Source organism: Ambystoma mexicanum, chromosome 2p (assembly GCF_040938575.1).
Source record: "Ambystoma mexicanum isolate Mex_15411 chromosome 2p, UKY_AmexF1_1, whole genome shotgun sequence".
Taxonomy (NCBI): Eukaryota; Metazoa; Chordata; class Amphibia; order Caudata; family Ambystomatidae; genus Ambystoma; species Ambystoma mexicanum.
The window spans coordinates 972,869,440-972,885,269 of record NC_090923.1 but is presented as its reverse complement, the minus strand read 5'-3'; the positions used below and the strand labels follow the sequence as shown (position 1 = coordinate 972,885,269).

Below are 15,830 nucleotides of genomic sequence, written 5' to 3'. Positions count from 1 at the left end.
GTGATGTTCAAAGTTTCTCAGCCTTCCTAGTTTCTCAGAGAATACTTCAGGAAAATTCTTTGTCCAGACATCTTCTACCTCTGCAATAGATACAGGATTTGGTGCACTCGCCTGGACTCTCACTCCCAAAGCTCTTTGCTCTTCCCATCCTAATAGAGAAGATCCTCTCTTGGCAACAAGTATATTGGCCTGACAGTCCCTTCCTTTGTAGAATATTTTTGCTGGGAATTCACCCATGATATCGATGGCGGATTCTGCATACCCACAAGCTTTGACATCAGTAGGTCCGATTATGGCTTCATCCTTCTTCAAAACATTCACCAGAGTATCTTGGTCCAAGGGGAACATGTGTCAACTTTCATTACAATATTGCATCCATCCACGCGGAAAGTATCCGTCGGTCCTTTCTCATCACCATGTATAGCCAATATTTCAAATATAAACTTTGCGTTTGGTTCTTGAGTGTTTGATACTTCTTGGAAGTTATAATTCCTCCTAACTTCTTCTTCATGAGTGGACTTCACTTCCATTCTGGGTTCTACAAGGTTCACTGAAGTTGCTCTACAAACGTTGGCAAAGTGACCTTTTCCCTTGCATTTAAAACATTCAGCGAATCTGGCGTAACAGGACGGAAAGTTTGCGCCATGTCTGAAACTTCCACACCTGGGACATGAGCCCCTCAAACTCCAATTCCCTTTTCTTACCGATGAAAAGTTTCCCCTCTTCTTTTGGTCGATGGCACAGACTGACATGGCTGGGGTAATTTGTTTGTCTACTTTGAGCTCCTTAACATATTGAGATGTCTGCTCAATGCTTCTTGCTAGATCAATTGCTTCATCCAACCTCATATCACGCGCAAGAAGTTTTTCTTGGATTCTAGGATTATTAGTGCATCTAAGTAACTGATCTCTGATCAGTGAGTCCGTCAGCTGTTCAAACTCGCACGTATAGCTCAAAGACCTCAAGCAGACAATGTATGATTCAACAAACTCATTTTGTTCTTGCATCCTCTGAAAGAATTTATGTCTTTCAAAGCTAACATTCTTGCGCGGTTCGAAATGATCTTGCAATTTTTTGATGGTCAAAGCATACACATCTACGTCACCAGCCTCAGGTGCTTGATCACCAGTCAAACCATCAAAGATTCTGCGTCCTTCAACTCCCAAATTGTGAATCAAGAGAGCCTTTTTCCAGGCAGGGGAAAATCTGTCTCCCCCCATCGCTATCAGGTAATTTTCAAATGTGTCCTACCACTTATCCCATCTAAGAGAAGGACGACCACGTTAGTTTAAAAATGATTGAGGTGGAGGAATCGAAGCATAGCAAAAACAAAGAGGTGATGGCTGGAAGGTTTAGAATTAATCTTAACCACTGGCAATGCTCTGGGCAACCCTCCAGACCACCGTTCTTCGCCTGCCAAGCCATTACAGAAGGGAAAGACCATATGCAAATCAGGCTTGGCCCCACCCCAAAGGAATCGAAGCAGTCATGGTAGATGTGAGGCTTCAGGAAGAAAAATCAATGAATAATGTGGAACACAGGCAGAGATTGCATGAGAAAGAAATAGACTGAGAAACAGCAGTCCTGCAGGACTTAATGTGGATTGTCTACTGTTCACAATTGTTGCAACAATGTATCCTTTGTCCCGCTAGACTCCACGTTCTTTTGCACTTCCAAGGCAGGAAAACTGGTTGCCGGGCAACCGACGTCACAATGGAGGCCTGGTTTATACAGACGAGCCGTAGCGCGTAATGTCACATGCGCCCAGACAACCAGCCTCAGTATGCAAAAGGGGCATGAAAGAGTTAAGAGTTACGTGCGTGCGCGGGGCAGTGAAAGCGCTGTACGCTTAGGGCGGGGCGCGCGGAGCCACACAGTTTCTTGCCGTCCCCTTTTTTTTTTCCACGACAAGGCGCAGCCCGCTGACTTGCCTTGTGTGAAGATCCCTCGTCCGATGCCTTCCGCCACCTTCCGCGATCCGCCTGCTGCCACTGTGAAGGAAAAGGCCGGGCGAGCTCGACGCTGACACAGATCAGTTGGAAATGAATGTTCGGACGCGCACGCAGGGCCCGTAGTAGTTATCCTTGTCCCCAATGTTAAATCAGAGCGTACCAGGCATGAAGAAGGAAAAGTATTATTTATTAAAGCTAAGAAGTACGCGGCAGCAGGCCCCACCTTGAAAGGCAAAGCTCAACTGACTTCTGCAGAACACCACACATATGATAACACTCCAACCTGGAATGTTATGACATCACAATCACAGAGAAGCAGGATAAGAAACAAATGAGTGCAACATTAATATAAATAAACATATGAGGTATAAACAGGCTACATCTTAACAGACATGTCAGTGATAATTGCACACCTTTTAAAGGCAGTCTATCTTGTTTTTGGCATGAAAAAGCTCCTTTAAAGTGACACATTCTTTAGTTTAAAAAGACTGGTGCAACCCTAGGGATATGTGCCGTACTTAGCGGCTTCATACTGTGGCAAACTCCTCGATAACACAATGGAGCCATGGGATTAATAAATACAGATGATCAAGGTACAAGCAGACTGCAGAGGGGGTAAAACCTTAAATGAGCACTTAAGAAACGCTGTTAAGCACATTGGACCAGGGTCATTTATTTACAGAATGAAGGTGCGTTAACTGGTTATATACTAAGTGAGAAAGGAATTTAAAGATAGCAATTGTGAACCAGTCGGATATTTATTATTTATAGTGTGCAGACAAGACCATCTGAGGCAATGCTGACACAAAATACACGTTTGCTATCATCATCACGCCTCACGATATATTGTTTGGGGCAGGCAGCCAACTAGCCCCTCCGTTAGGCCGCGCCAAGCACAATTTTGCCACGCCCCATTTCCAGCGCCGCCCCTTTGAGTTTTTCTCCCATTTAAAGCACTGCTCTGCCGAAAATTGGGCACCAGTTTAGCGATCTCCTTAAAACATGAGGGGCGAGTCTGCGCATACCGCTTCTGAAACCTAGACGCCTGGTTAGCCCTGAACTCCCTCTTGTTCACTGCCCCCATCTCGCCGGGGCTCCCGTCCCTTCCTCGGGCGATTCTGTTGCCTAGACTTATTCGAATCGTACAACGCACCCGTGCTTCCTTACTTTGGTCTTTGGCTTCTCCATAGCTCTCCCCTCACTGCTCGCGAACAGGTATCAGGAATTGCTGTGTACTAATACCACGTGACAATAGTTTTGCGTGTTGATGTCACACGGTCTGTCAAAGGCTCTCACTAGCCTCGGACTCCTCCCTAACCGGGTGCGCACGCTGTGTAGGTTTATAGCAAAGACAGGCCGTTTTAAGGGTACGTTCGGTGTAAGCGGCTCAATACTTTACTTCTTTCTGATATATAGTACATCTGTTTGACGAAAAAGTAAACTTTTTAAAATATAAAAATATATGTTGTTACACTTTTATCTTTCTTGTTCGCAAGAAAAGACTGGTTTGCACAGTGCTTTCTACATATTGCACTCGACACATGTATGCTTGCCAACTGGGAGTAAGCATATCATTAATATCTGTGTGGTGTAATAAATCAGGAGTGAGACTGGGACACAAGGGCATTATGCTGATTGCTATAAACTTGTATTAAAGTAAAACGATCTTGGAGAAAGACTTATCTGACCCTATCACTATGAGGGTTTTCCTTCCTCAAGAAAACTAAAGGATGTCATCAGAAATGTCCAAAAACCAAATTGTTCGCTGTCCTGTATCCGAAATCCTAACCACCATTACTTTTTAATTTTTTTAATTTTGTACATTCATTTGTAAAGCGCCCAGGGGCATTGGGCGCTGTTGCAACCAGTGACACTTGAGGGAAAAATTATGTGAAAGGTGATCGCAGTAGGGTGTAGGGAGGTGGAAGTCCAGATTAGACAAATCGCCACATTTGAAACCTATACAAATGTGAAAAGAGATTAGGGCCTCATTACGAGTATGTCTGTGTGGGAAAAAAGTGGAGGTAATTAAGTTACCTCTGTTTTTTCCGCACCGCCAAATTACAGGATTTGGCAGAATTACCACCAGTGGAATTACCAAGTGGCAACTCCACCAATTCCGTTTGGTGGTATCTCAGAGGATTTAACTCAGAAAAACCACCAAATTCGTAATGAGGCCCACAGTCTTTTAACTGCTTAAAGGTGTTTCTTCCCACAGTTCCAATACAAAGTTCCAAAAAGGGGTGCAAAAAGAAACAATCAAAGTTCCACAATCCTCAGGAGGGGGCTCCCCATGATATTTCGCACGATGATTTACTATTTAATATACTCAGAAGGTGTTTCCCATCCACTGACTTCTTCTGGTGTATTATACTTTGTACAATAATACTGAAGAGGTGCTTCCCGTCTCCTGAGTTTCTTAAGTACTTTACGATTTACAATTCTCACAAGGTGTTCCCCTTCCCCTACGTTCCTCTGTTCCTCCGAGACTTCACACTTCTTCCAAAACTCAGGTAATATTTCCCTCCGCCTGAGTTCCTTAGGTATTTTGTACTTTTCAAAACAAAATGATGTAAGAGTGATGTGTCCCTTTCCCCGGGGTTTCTTCTCCACTGTTTCCAACTTTCTCATCTTCTGGATAGTTCACAAACACAATTATTTTACTGAAAAGTATGCAGATCTCCAATCCAGGGGTATGGTTCCCTTCCCCAGGATTTCACAGACTCTCTTTTCTGTTGCTCCTTGTTTACACAACTTACTCAAGTTTCTTGTCCAGTGGGTATGGTTCCCTTCCCCTAGAGTTTCCACAATCTTAAGAGGTCACTCTTTCTCTTCCTAATTCGTACAGTGCATTCACATTGCATGGTGTGTTTTTCCTGCCAGCCTTTCAGAACTGTTCTTCTTACAGTATGTTCACATTGCCTGGTGTGCTCTCCTACCAGGCTTTCACTATGTACTTTCACCTTTCTCTCATGCCTGGTACACTCTCCTGCCAGGGCTTCCTTGTACAACTGCACCAAAGGGGTACGAGTCTTCCCTTGTGCTTTTACACTTCTCCCATGAATGGCATACTCTCCTGCCAGGGCATCTACAGTGTTCACTTTGGGTGCAGGTCCCAGATTCGCAATCACATTGCCTGGTGTACTCTCCTACCAGGGCTTTCACAACAAACACTTTTGGGTGCAGGCCCCAGACTCGCTGCACATTGCCTTGTATACTTGCTTGCCAGGGCTTCTTTATCACAACTCCGTTTTGCTAATTTAACCATACGGTCTTCAACCCCTCTTCACTGGTCTCCCTTCGCAATACTTTCAGCATTCCCATTTCCTTGCTCGGGTCCGCTTTTGTATTGCCCCTGTGCTGTGTAGTGTACGCTGCAAGTGCCCCGGTGTCTCACTCCCCTTGCCTGGGCTCATCGGTCTCTGCGGCTGCTTCGGCGTTCTCTGCTGCCTTTGCTTGCCTCGCCCGGGAGCTTCGTCTTGCTGTTGGTGTCCTGTCTGCTTTTCAGCACTCGCTTCACCGTGGTCTCTTTCTCTCAGCGTCTCCAGCTGCAGATTCTCGGGCAGCGTACCTTCTCCCAGGCTTCTCGCAATGCTGCTGACAGCCACCGGTCTGCTTCCTTCTCTGGCTGTCACCTGTTTCATTTCCCAACCCGCGTCTGGCAAATTGTGTCTGCGTCTCCTCAATATCCATCTTCTTTGTGGTGCCAGGCTTTCAAATGTCCCGGCACCTATCAGAGTTTCCCAACCACTAGAGCGCGTCTCTAGTTCATTGCTCTGCATTTCTGCCATGTTCTTCCTCGTCTCAGTCTTTCCATAAGAAGAATAGGAAAACGCCTTGTAGTCAGTATTAAGTAGGTTGATGGGTTCTATGTCTCAATATGCAATACAGGATGGGAGATTCACAAAGTAAGTGTCGTAGCCTGAGTGAAAGGGGTATAGCCAGGTTCCTGCCAATGAGTCTCCTCTCTGTATGTGATCGCTCCCTGTTTTACCACCCCCAGGGGAACATTTAGACTGTGGCTGCACCTCACTGGCCGCCTGAGGAGGGGCACCCCTTAGGGGGCCCGTGGCGATATCAGCAGATTCGCCACATACCCATCCCCTACTGACAGTAGCTTCATGGTCTAATGCTAATGACAAGATTTCTTTTTTCTTTATAGTAAATGATTGGGTCGAGATTGTTATAGTAACCATTGGTGTTTTTATCCTCACTCCGGTTTGGGCTGCATGTGAGACATATTGATTAAACTAGGGCAATTCCCTTCCCAGGACTAACTGAGCCAGTAAGTTATGTATTATGGCCATCCCAATCCACACTTCTTTTCCTAGAATGGTCACAGGTATTCTGGTCCCAGGGTAAGCCTCGGTATCGCTGTGTACACAATGCACTTCCTTCTGGAAGGCTTTCTTCCAATCTTTGGGGAGAAATTGGGGATTGATGGCACAATCCTTGCTTTCGCTGTCTAGATCTGCCCAGATCTTTTCCCGTTGAATAGTGGTTGGTACTCTATAGATGTTGCTTGGGCTCATGAACAGACAGGTGTTCTTGCCCTTCTCTGGGGATTTACTTTATTTTTCTTCTCCTTAGTTAGTGATTTTCCTGGCGTTTCTTCCCAATGAGCTATTACCTCACTGGACTGGGCATAGATGATGCTATCATAGTATGATTCGACCCTTGATGCCTTAACTCCCCCATCTGGGTTGTATTCTTTTAAACAGGGTAGGGTTAGGAAATGTATCCTATTTTCAGGACAATGCTTCGTCAGATGCCCACATTCTCCACACAAGAGACATGATCTATCTTGGGTAGGAGATGAGGATCTAATGGATGGTGTAACTGGTGTCTTCAAATCCCTGTAAATCACTGAGTGGTGTTGTGATGAATCCTGCTTAGTCATCACGGAACCCCAGCCTAAAGTGTCATCTCATGTGGCCAGGAAATGGCAGACCTTACCTGATCCTAACCCTGGGTGTGGTATCATGAGGGAGGATCACATGGGAGGAAATGACTGTCAGGGGGAAGTGATGACTCCCTTGGGAGAGACGTTGTATTCATCCTCTTATGAGGATGAAAACCATATAATTACCAAATACTTAATGGCGTGCTGTGATTGTACAAATCCCTCCCATGAAACTACCCAAAGAATATACTATGAGAAGTAATCTGATCAGAGTAAAATATGTACATTAGGAGTTCATGAAGTACTTATGACATCCCCGAATTATCATGATTCCGCTTTGGGTAGAGGTCCTCACACCAATGTTAAGTTACAAACCTTTTCTATAACTTTCCCTGACTCTAACAACTATCAGCTCCCAAAACACTCACAACGAAGAAAATGTCAAAGGATTAATACCACTTCAGACTTCTAGGCCCATAATGCCTGTGGTACTGGGATGAGGAAGAAGGACTAGGAGTTAATGAGGATCAGAAATAGGATTGAACCAAATCTGCAGTCTAGTTGTTATCAAGCAAGGCACTTGAGTGGGACATTTAAATCCCTCAATGAGTTGCAGCTGAAGGGAGATGTGGAAGTAGCATCAGAGGCAATCCAAAGCGCCAAGATTGCCAGAGGGTGCAGAACAGCAGCTGAAGCTGGCATGAAGAAAAGAGGCGGGCCGCAGTGCAGAGTGTGCGCAGCAGGAAGCAACGTTTTGGCGGTGGTTGAAGAAGAAGCCCCGCCTGCTGGGAGGCGTGCTCCCAACCCGGCGTGAGCTGCCATAGAGCGTGGGAGGACACAGAAGCCTTACAGAGCTGTGTGAGCTCCAGAGCAGAACTGAAGTCCAGCCCGCTGATGTTCCGCGGGAGCTGTCACCAAAGGAGGCAGACCGCAGAAGATCCTCTGCAGCGGCCGAGAGGATAACAGAGATGCCAGAGAAGACTGGTGAGTTGGCCTACAACAAGAGGTGACCCCGGGGTGCTCCAAGCAGGACTCTTGCCAGTAGATGACAATTTTGAATACCGACCAATTAAAATAACGAGTCGGAATGGGTGCAGCCCCTCTTGTATGGGATACCAACCTGGGAAAACTGTAACCCGCATTACCCACTGCCAAGAGTCTGTAAAGAAGTAGCAGAAAGGCAACCAGGGTGCATTTCCTCTTCTTTGGGATACCAACTTGGGGAAATGTGGAACCTGCAATGCCAACAGCCAAGAGGCTGTAACAAAGAAGTAGCAGAGAGACAAAAAGGGTGCAACCTTCCTTTTATGGGACACCAATTGGAGAATACCTGTAACCCCCATTGCCAAGAGGCTGTGAAGAAGTAGCAGAGACAAAAACTGCACAAATCCCCTTTTATGAGTCCCCAATTGGGGGAGACCTGTAACCCGCATTGTCAACAGCCAAGGGGCTATCAAAAAGGAGTGCAGAGGCAACCTCTGCACAATACTCCTTCTTTTGGGACACCAGCTTGGGGGAACCTGTAACCCACATTACCACGAACCAAGAGATTATAAAGAGAGGCAGCTTTTGTTCAACCCTCCTCACAAGGGATATTGGTGGGGAGAACTCTGGAACAAACATTGCCGCTGAAGTTAATTGTAGTTGTAGGTGTTTTTTTCCATCCTGCCAGGAGAGTGGACCAGGAAAGGGACCATTAGTATTTAGTCCTGGCAGGCGAGTATACCAGGAATGAAGAAGCTATTTTGAAGAAGTGATGTTGTGGCAAAAAGGTGTAAAGAACTTGTTGACTTTATTTTCATTTTTACAAATTGTTACATCTCCAAAGGTAGTTGCTCTGCTATCCTGGTGAAAATATTCCATTGGAAGAATAATTGTGATGTGTTAATACTTGCTTTGAATCCTAAGGAAAACAACTGCCTTTGTTTATGAACTTGTGGTTTGTGAGAGACATTTTGCCTTAGCAAGAAGGATACTGCGAAGGATAACAAGTGTTTGATTTTTTAGCAAAGATTTATGAAAGAGCCATTTACTTTATCAAATGGAAGGACGCAGCAGAAGGCAAAGGTCATTTTTGTATTGAACCGAACGTTGCTGAAACAGAACTGTCAATATTGTTTTATTAATCAAATGGAAGAGAGTTCTACCCTGGTCACAAGGAGTAATTGCTAAAATCTATAACTTTGAACTTTCATTCTGTTTTGTGGAATTAAAGACAGCCAAACATTCCTTTTTTGATTTTGTTGTATGTATTAGTGTGAGGGTCAGAGACTTCTTGGACACTAGGTAATTTTTCTTTAGTTTTAGTTTGCTAGGCAGGGACATCCTCGTTAGGATAGGGAAAGATAGGCATTTATCTAACCCCTTATTTATTTATTTTTTCATTTGTAAAGCGCCTAAGCCCAGGAGCATTAAGACGCTGTTGCATGACCAGTTACACAGATTGTGGAGGCAGGGGAAATACATTATGTACATTTATATACAATTATACATAAATGTGGCTAATAATGTTCTCCTGGGCATCAGTGTTAGGCAAACTAAGTTTTCAATGTTTTTTGGAAGGCCCAATATGAGTCCTCCGCTCTTAGGGCAGGCGGGAGAGAATTCCAGTGATTTATTGCCACCGTGGGGAAACTCGAGCCTCCTCCTCTAGCCAGCTTCAATTTGGGTTGGGGAAGGCAGTGTGAATGGGCGGACCTTACAGGTCTGGTGGAGTTGACTCTGGCAAATCCTTGTGCTACATAGACTGGTGCTGAAAGGGACAGCCATCTGTGGGTGATGGAAAGAGTTTTGAAGATTATCCTTTCTTGGATGGGAAGCCAGTAGGCCTCCCTTCTTGCATTAGAGATATGCTCTTGTTTGGGAATGTTGAGGGCAGAGAGTACAGCATTGTTTTGGATCACCTGCAACTTACTGATATTCTGATTCGAGGTGCCAGCATAGAGGGCATTGCAGTAGTCGAGCCTTGATCCCATTATTGCTAGAGCAAACGTAAGGCAACCAGCTGGCGTGAGGAATTGTCTGGCAGCATTGATCAATTTGGTTGTGTAGGTGGCCAAGGAGGCTATGTAGTTCACTTAAACAGCCAACACAAACCAAACTTGCAGCATATACAATAACGTTTCAATTATACATTTCTTCAAACGCGTGCGCTGCTTCCCGTATACCACCCCCCGTTACGAGCCTATTTCTACTAATGTTCTATTCTGCATCTTGTATTGGAGTATTTAGTTCCGAGGGTTCTGGTAGGTCTTGCACTGACCCAAATAGTTCCGCTATCAGCTGTTTCCAGGCCATCAAGGTCTCAGCCTCCTCCTCTCCCCCAATGCTACTAGCCTCTTGCCATACCATGGTTTCCGCTTCCGCCCACTTTTGTAGGTCTTTCCACCATACTTCCAAACGTGGTTTGTGACATGTCTTCCATCCCATAGCTATTCTCCGTTTCGCAAGCGCATATGCCAGATCTTTCAGTTTGCTTACGTGCCCAAATTTACGTGGCCTGGGGAAGCCCCCCAACAGACCATACTGTATCTACCACAATCTTGATACCCTTCTCCGCGAACTTATATGTTCAACCACTCCCCAGAAGCTCTCAATAATCGGGCATGACCAAAACATATGCACCATACCCGCATTCTCCTCACTACATTTAGGGCATGCCTGTAGTCCTGCATTTTTGAACTTGGCTATCCTTTGGGGTGTCAGGTACGCCCTATGCGTAACATACAGTTGAATCTGTTTGAGTCTAGCATTCCTCGACACCTTCTTGTGATACCCTTGCGCACGTTCCCACATCCCATCTTCCATCGGGGCTCCCACCTCGTTTTCCCAATCCAGTCTCAGCTGCGTCACCTCCTTTCCCACTTTAGTCGGTAACATCTCATATATCCTAGATGTCTCATGGCCCCCCTCCGCTATATCATATATTACATCTATAATAGCGTCTGGTTCTCCTTCCATTACCAGTTCAGGCCACATTCTCTTGATCTTCCGCACCAATCTATGATACGTGATATATTGGCCACTGTGTGCCCAGTTCCCACCCCAAGCTCCTCAAAGTCTGTTATGATCCGATCCTGCCAAATATCCTCCATCGTAACTATCCCCACCGGCTCCCAGTGGTTCCTAATCAGCTTCCTTAACTGCTCTTCCCTGCCTGCCAGCGCAACCAGTGGCACCTGTGGGGAGCACGGGTATGGGTATGGGTTCTCCATCAATTGACAAGCCCTGCGCCACATCTTCCACCCCAGTACCATCATCTCAGGGCGCCCTCCCATTACTGCTGGGGGCAACCACATAACCTCCTTCAGATAAAACGGGCCGCAGTCCCGCCCGAACAACCTGGTTTCACTGGTTACCTCTTCCGAGAGCCATTTAGCCACATATTGCAGCTGACTTGCAACATAATAAACTTCATAATTTGGCTATTTTATACCCCCCTTCTCATGAAAATTCTGCAGCTTCCAGAGGGCTAATCTATTCCGTGTGCCGTGCCACAGGAAGTCCCTGCACATGCTGTCCAGTCTGTTGAAGAACTTCTTTGGTATAAAATATGGAATATTCCCAAAATAATGCAGGAGCCTGGGAAAAACCACCATCTTTAGCATCGCACCACGTCCCATCATTGCCAAAGTCAGCCTTACCCAGAACCGCATGCAGTTTTCAATTTTCTTGATGGCTACCCTCTGTGTTACACTTGTGCTCTTCTTCAACCGTGTGGTATATGTCTATGCCAAGGTAGCGGAATGTGCTGGCCGCCCATGGCACTTGCAACACTGGTAATTGCTCTGGGGGAATCCCCTTGTACACCCCCAATGGGAACATGCTAGACTTCTGAGGGTTCACCGCTATACCAGACATGTCCGCATACCTTCCCATCACCTCCAAAATATATTGGAGGTTTTCCTCTGGATGTCGCAAGTACAGTAATATGTCATCTGCGTATAGGGATATCAGATGTTGTTCACCTCCTGCAGGGATGCCTATCGTGTCATATTGTTGCCTTAAATAGATCGCTAGGGGTTCCAAGGCCAGTATATAAAGCATGGGGGACCATGGGCAGCCCTGTCTGGTTCCTCTTGAAGCTTCCATCTCTCTGATATCACCGACCCCGTTTTTACTCTGGCCAGCGGTTCGCTATATAACATTTTAGCCCACTGCAAATATCCCGGACCCATCCCATAGCCAGCCAGGGATGCCAACTCAATGGCCATCTGACAGAGTCGAAGGCCTTCATTGCATCCAGCGAGACAATCGCCAATTCGTCCTCGCTTTCATTACCATATTCAATGACTCTATGGAGTCTTCTGAGATTGTTAAATATATTCCTATTGGGGACATAACCCGTCTGATCCGGATGTATCTATTTGCCTATCACCCTACGCAACCTGTTTGCCAGAACGGCAATTAGAATTTTATGGTCTTGATTCAACATCAACAGGGGTCTATAAGAACTGCAGCTATGCCCAGGTTTGTTAGGTTTAGGAAGCCGTATTATAATCGCTTCTCTGAGTGACTCTGGCAATCTGCCTAGCTCATACGCCTCATTCAGCATATCTAGCAGCAGGGGGAGAACCTCATCCTTAAAGATTTTATAAAATTCAGTTGGAAGACCATCTGCCCCGGGGTCTTACTAGTTGGCAACTGTCTCACCACCTCTCCTAATTCCTCCAAGGTGATCGGTGCATCCAACTCTTCCCTTTCCTCAGCACTAATCTGCGGCAGTCCAATGTCCTCTAATGTTTCTGCTATCATTACCAGATTATCCTCTCCGTCATCCCCATACAGCTGCCCGTAATAGTTTACAAATTCCTGATTAACCTCCTCCTGGGTATCCACCACCCCTCCGTCTTCCCTCGTTATTGATCTGATCAAGGGTCTAGGGGTTTCGCTCTTATATAACCATGCCAAGATCCGTCCCGGTTTATCTCCTCCCGCATGCTGTCTCTATATGTATTTTTTATAGTTAAGGTTACACAATCTCTCCCAGAGCCCCGCACACTTTTGCTGCAGCTCTAGTATCAGATCAGCGTTTTGTCCGGTACTGTCCCTTCCCTTCAGTGCCCTTTCCAGTTCTCCCTCGGTGCTCTGCAGGTCCGCCAGGATCCCACCCTGCAACCCCTTAGACTTCGCGATGGCCACCTCACTCATCACAACCTTAAAGGCCTCCCACAATGTACCCGCCGACTCCACACTGCCCGTATTCGTCTCAAAGTAGCTAACAATCTCTTCCCTCATGTCCTCCCTAAAAAGGGGGTCTCTAAGCGCCTCTGCCCTGAGGCGTCACGTCGGAATTCTTGCTCTTGGGGGGCAGCACTGCCATCCAAGGAGCAGGGGCGAGTGGTCGGAAAGGACTCTCGCTTTATATTCAACCTGCGTGATCTCCGTCAGTATGTCCGGAGTGACAAAGACATGATCTAGCCTTGTGTGCAATTGCTATGGGGCGGAGTAATGCAAGTATTGCCTCTCATGAGGATGACGCACCCTCCATGCATCTTCCAGCCCAAAGTCATGCAGCAGCGTCTGTAGCGCTTTCCATCTGATATGTCTACCTTAGGGTTTAATATACAGTTAAAATCCCCTCCCCAAATCACTGCACTCCCCACACACATGCTAAGCTTGTTACACAAGGTTTTAAAGTAGGCCGCTGTGTTCTGGATCGGGGCATACATATTGACAACACTAATTTCCCTGTTCTCTACCAGTCCCCTCATTATCACTATCCTCCCGTCCATCTCCACCAGCGTCTGTAACAGCTGAAACGGGACGTGTGATGCGACCCAGGTGATCACACCCCCTAGCGTAAGCCGAATATGGTGAGCCTACTACGGTTCCCTTCCGTTTCCTCCCAAACATCTCCATCTTATCTCGCGTTAGGTGCGTCTCTTGCAATAAGGCAATATCTATCTTCTGTCTTCGTAGATACAGCATGACCTTGTTTCTCATCAGGTAACTATTAAGTCCCCTGACATTCCAAGTGAATATTTTAAGCTCCCCATGGCATGTCAAAGTCCCTCTCCCTCCCTTACCTATGGATTCCGGCTCTATGTAGGCTTGTACCCCAACTTAAACTTCCCCTAACTATAAACACAACAAACTCTCCCTCCTCCCCCCACCCCCCTCCCCACCTTTCCCCAACAACACCCTCGCCAACTGTTGCCGAGCTCCATGACTGGATCTCAGGCACCCCGGCATCTAGCCCTTTCTGGCAAAGCCTGTACTCGCAGCTCAGCAGGGTAAAGCCACCCTAATGGCCACCTTACTACTAGTTCTTGGGGGTAGGTTGCCTCCATCCTGATGCTCCTGTTTATTCTGAATTTCCTACGCCTAGTGCTACCCAGTTCATTTACACATTTAATTAGCTATATTCCAGCTATATTCCAGTCCAACAGGGGTATAGAGTCCATAGGCTATACCATGTAGTTCTAATGTTCAAAAGTCTCGTGTAAGGGCTCCCCTCCCACTCATCCCCCCGTGGTCTCGATACCTTCTCATCACTCATCGTGTTTCTGCAGATCCTGCTCCTCATTCTGTTCTGGGCTGCCCTGCGAGTCCAGCCATTTCGCCACTTCCTCTGGGGTGTCAAAAAAGAGCGCTCTGTTTTTGTGCAACACTTTTAGCTTTGCTGGATACAGGAGCATATACCTGATACCAGCCGTGCGCAGTCTCCTCTTGACCGCCACATAGCTGTACCTCTGCCTTTGCACTAGCATAGTGTAGTCGGGATACGCCGTGATGTTGGAGGATGCTCTTTCTATCGTTCCCCGTGGCTTCCTCATCAGGGCCTGATGTGCACGTTCAACCATGAACCCTTGTGAGAGCTTGTCTGCCCCTATCTCTTGCAAAATCATATTTTCGACATAGTCCGTGGGGTACTGGCCCTCTTCTCCCTCCGGCAGGCCGACCACACGGATGTTGTTCCGTCTTGCTCTTCCTTCCGCTTCTTCCACTCGGTTTTCGAGGTTAACAACCTGTTCTTTTAATATGTGGACCTCCTTCGCATTCTGCGTGCTTACATCCGTGTTAGTCTTGACCGTGCTCTCCAGGCCACTCGTCCTTTCCGCCAGTGCTCTGACATCCTGTCGCAGCAGGGTAACTTCGATCCCCACTGCATCTATTTTATTCTCCAAGGGTGTCCTTAAATCTGCCATAGCCGTCCCCCATTTGGCACTCAATTCTGTTATGGCGGCTAGGACCTGATGATTATCCCGTTGCGGGGTACCTTCCACGGAAGCGGCCGCTCCACTCTGCACCGGGGTCGACGGGGTCCGCTGCGCCTTTGCGAAGGTCTCCATTGTGGGTTGCTTGCTCTTGGCCCTCAATCCTTTAACTGACATTGTGCCAACTTTCCTGCACGTTTGGCTCCAGCCCCCCAGCGTTATAGTGCCTCCACCAGTTCAGTTAGGCGCTGGGACATCTCCTTCGGAGCATTACGATGTGTGGTGGCCTACGGGGTTGTGTTTCGAGTGGGCTATGTCCTCCCATGTATTTCTGTAGGCGATGTCTCCTAAGCCTGTTCCTGCAGGCCAATGGGCACGCCTTCTCTGCCGCCAACACCGTGCCTCAGGCTTCCGTAGTGTGCAGCGTTATGTGTTCACCTTAGGGGGAACTGCCCCGCAGCATCTGCATCCAGCCTACTCAATTCTGAGCCCCGGCATGTTCTGCCATCTAACAACCGTCCTGACCCCTTCTTGGCCCCATCTTGTTACTGCTTGTGCACAAGTTGTTTGGTCTTGGCCTTTACCCCTCTCCCGACATCTTGCAATCCTTCTTTTGCATCTAGTATCGGGTCTATGATATTATTGTGTCTTCGCCAGTACAGTTTAGTGCTAGAGTGTCCTTTTCAGTGGTTTGCACTAACCAATGGTACATAAGGTTGTATTTCGAGTGGGCTGTGTCCCCCCACGTCTCTTTGCTGGCTACTGTAGTCCATGCTCCAATGGCATGTTTTTAGAGGCCAGTGCATGCACTTACAT

General features: G+C 46.9%; 1 protein-coding gene across 6 annotated transcripts in view; it reads right to left on the bottom strand.

Annotated features, from left to right (window-relative positions):
* CCS (copper chaperone for superoxide dismutase) overlaps nucleotides 1-15,830 on the bottom strand; it is a 928,930-nt gene that overhangs the window by 709,311 nt on the left and 203,789 nt on the right. For 2 of the 6 annotated variants that reach the window (XM_069644780.1, XM_069644782.1), the window contains exon 1: nucleotides 3,120-3,267. The exons of 1 other annotated variant lie outside the window; for it this stretch is intronic. In XM_069644780.1, coding sequence (XP_069500881.1) covers nucleotides 3,120-3,140 — 21 coding nt within the window. In that variant the 5' untranslated portion in view covers nucleotides 3,141-3,267. Of the gene's footprint in view, nucleotides 1-3,105; nucleotides 3,268-15,830 lie in introns of those variants that run through there. 3 more of the 6 variants (XM_069644777.1, XM_069644781.1, XM_069644779.1) reach the window with 2 other exon arrangements.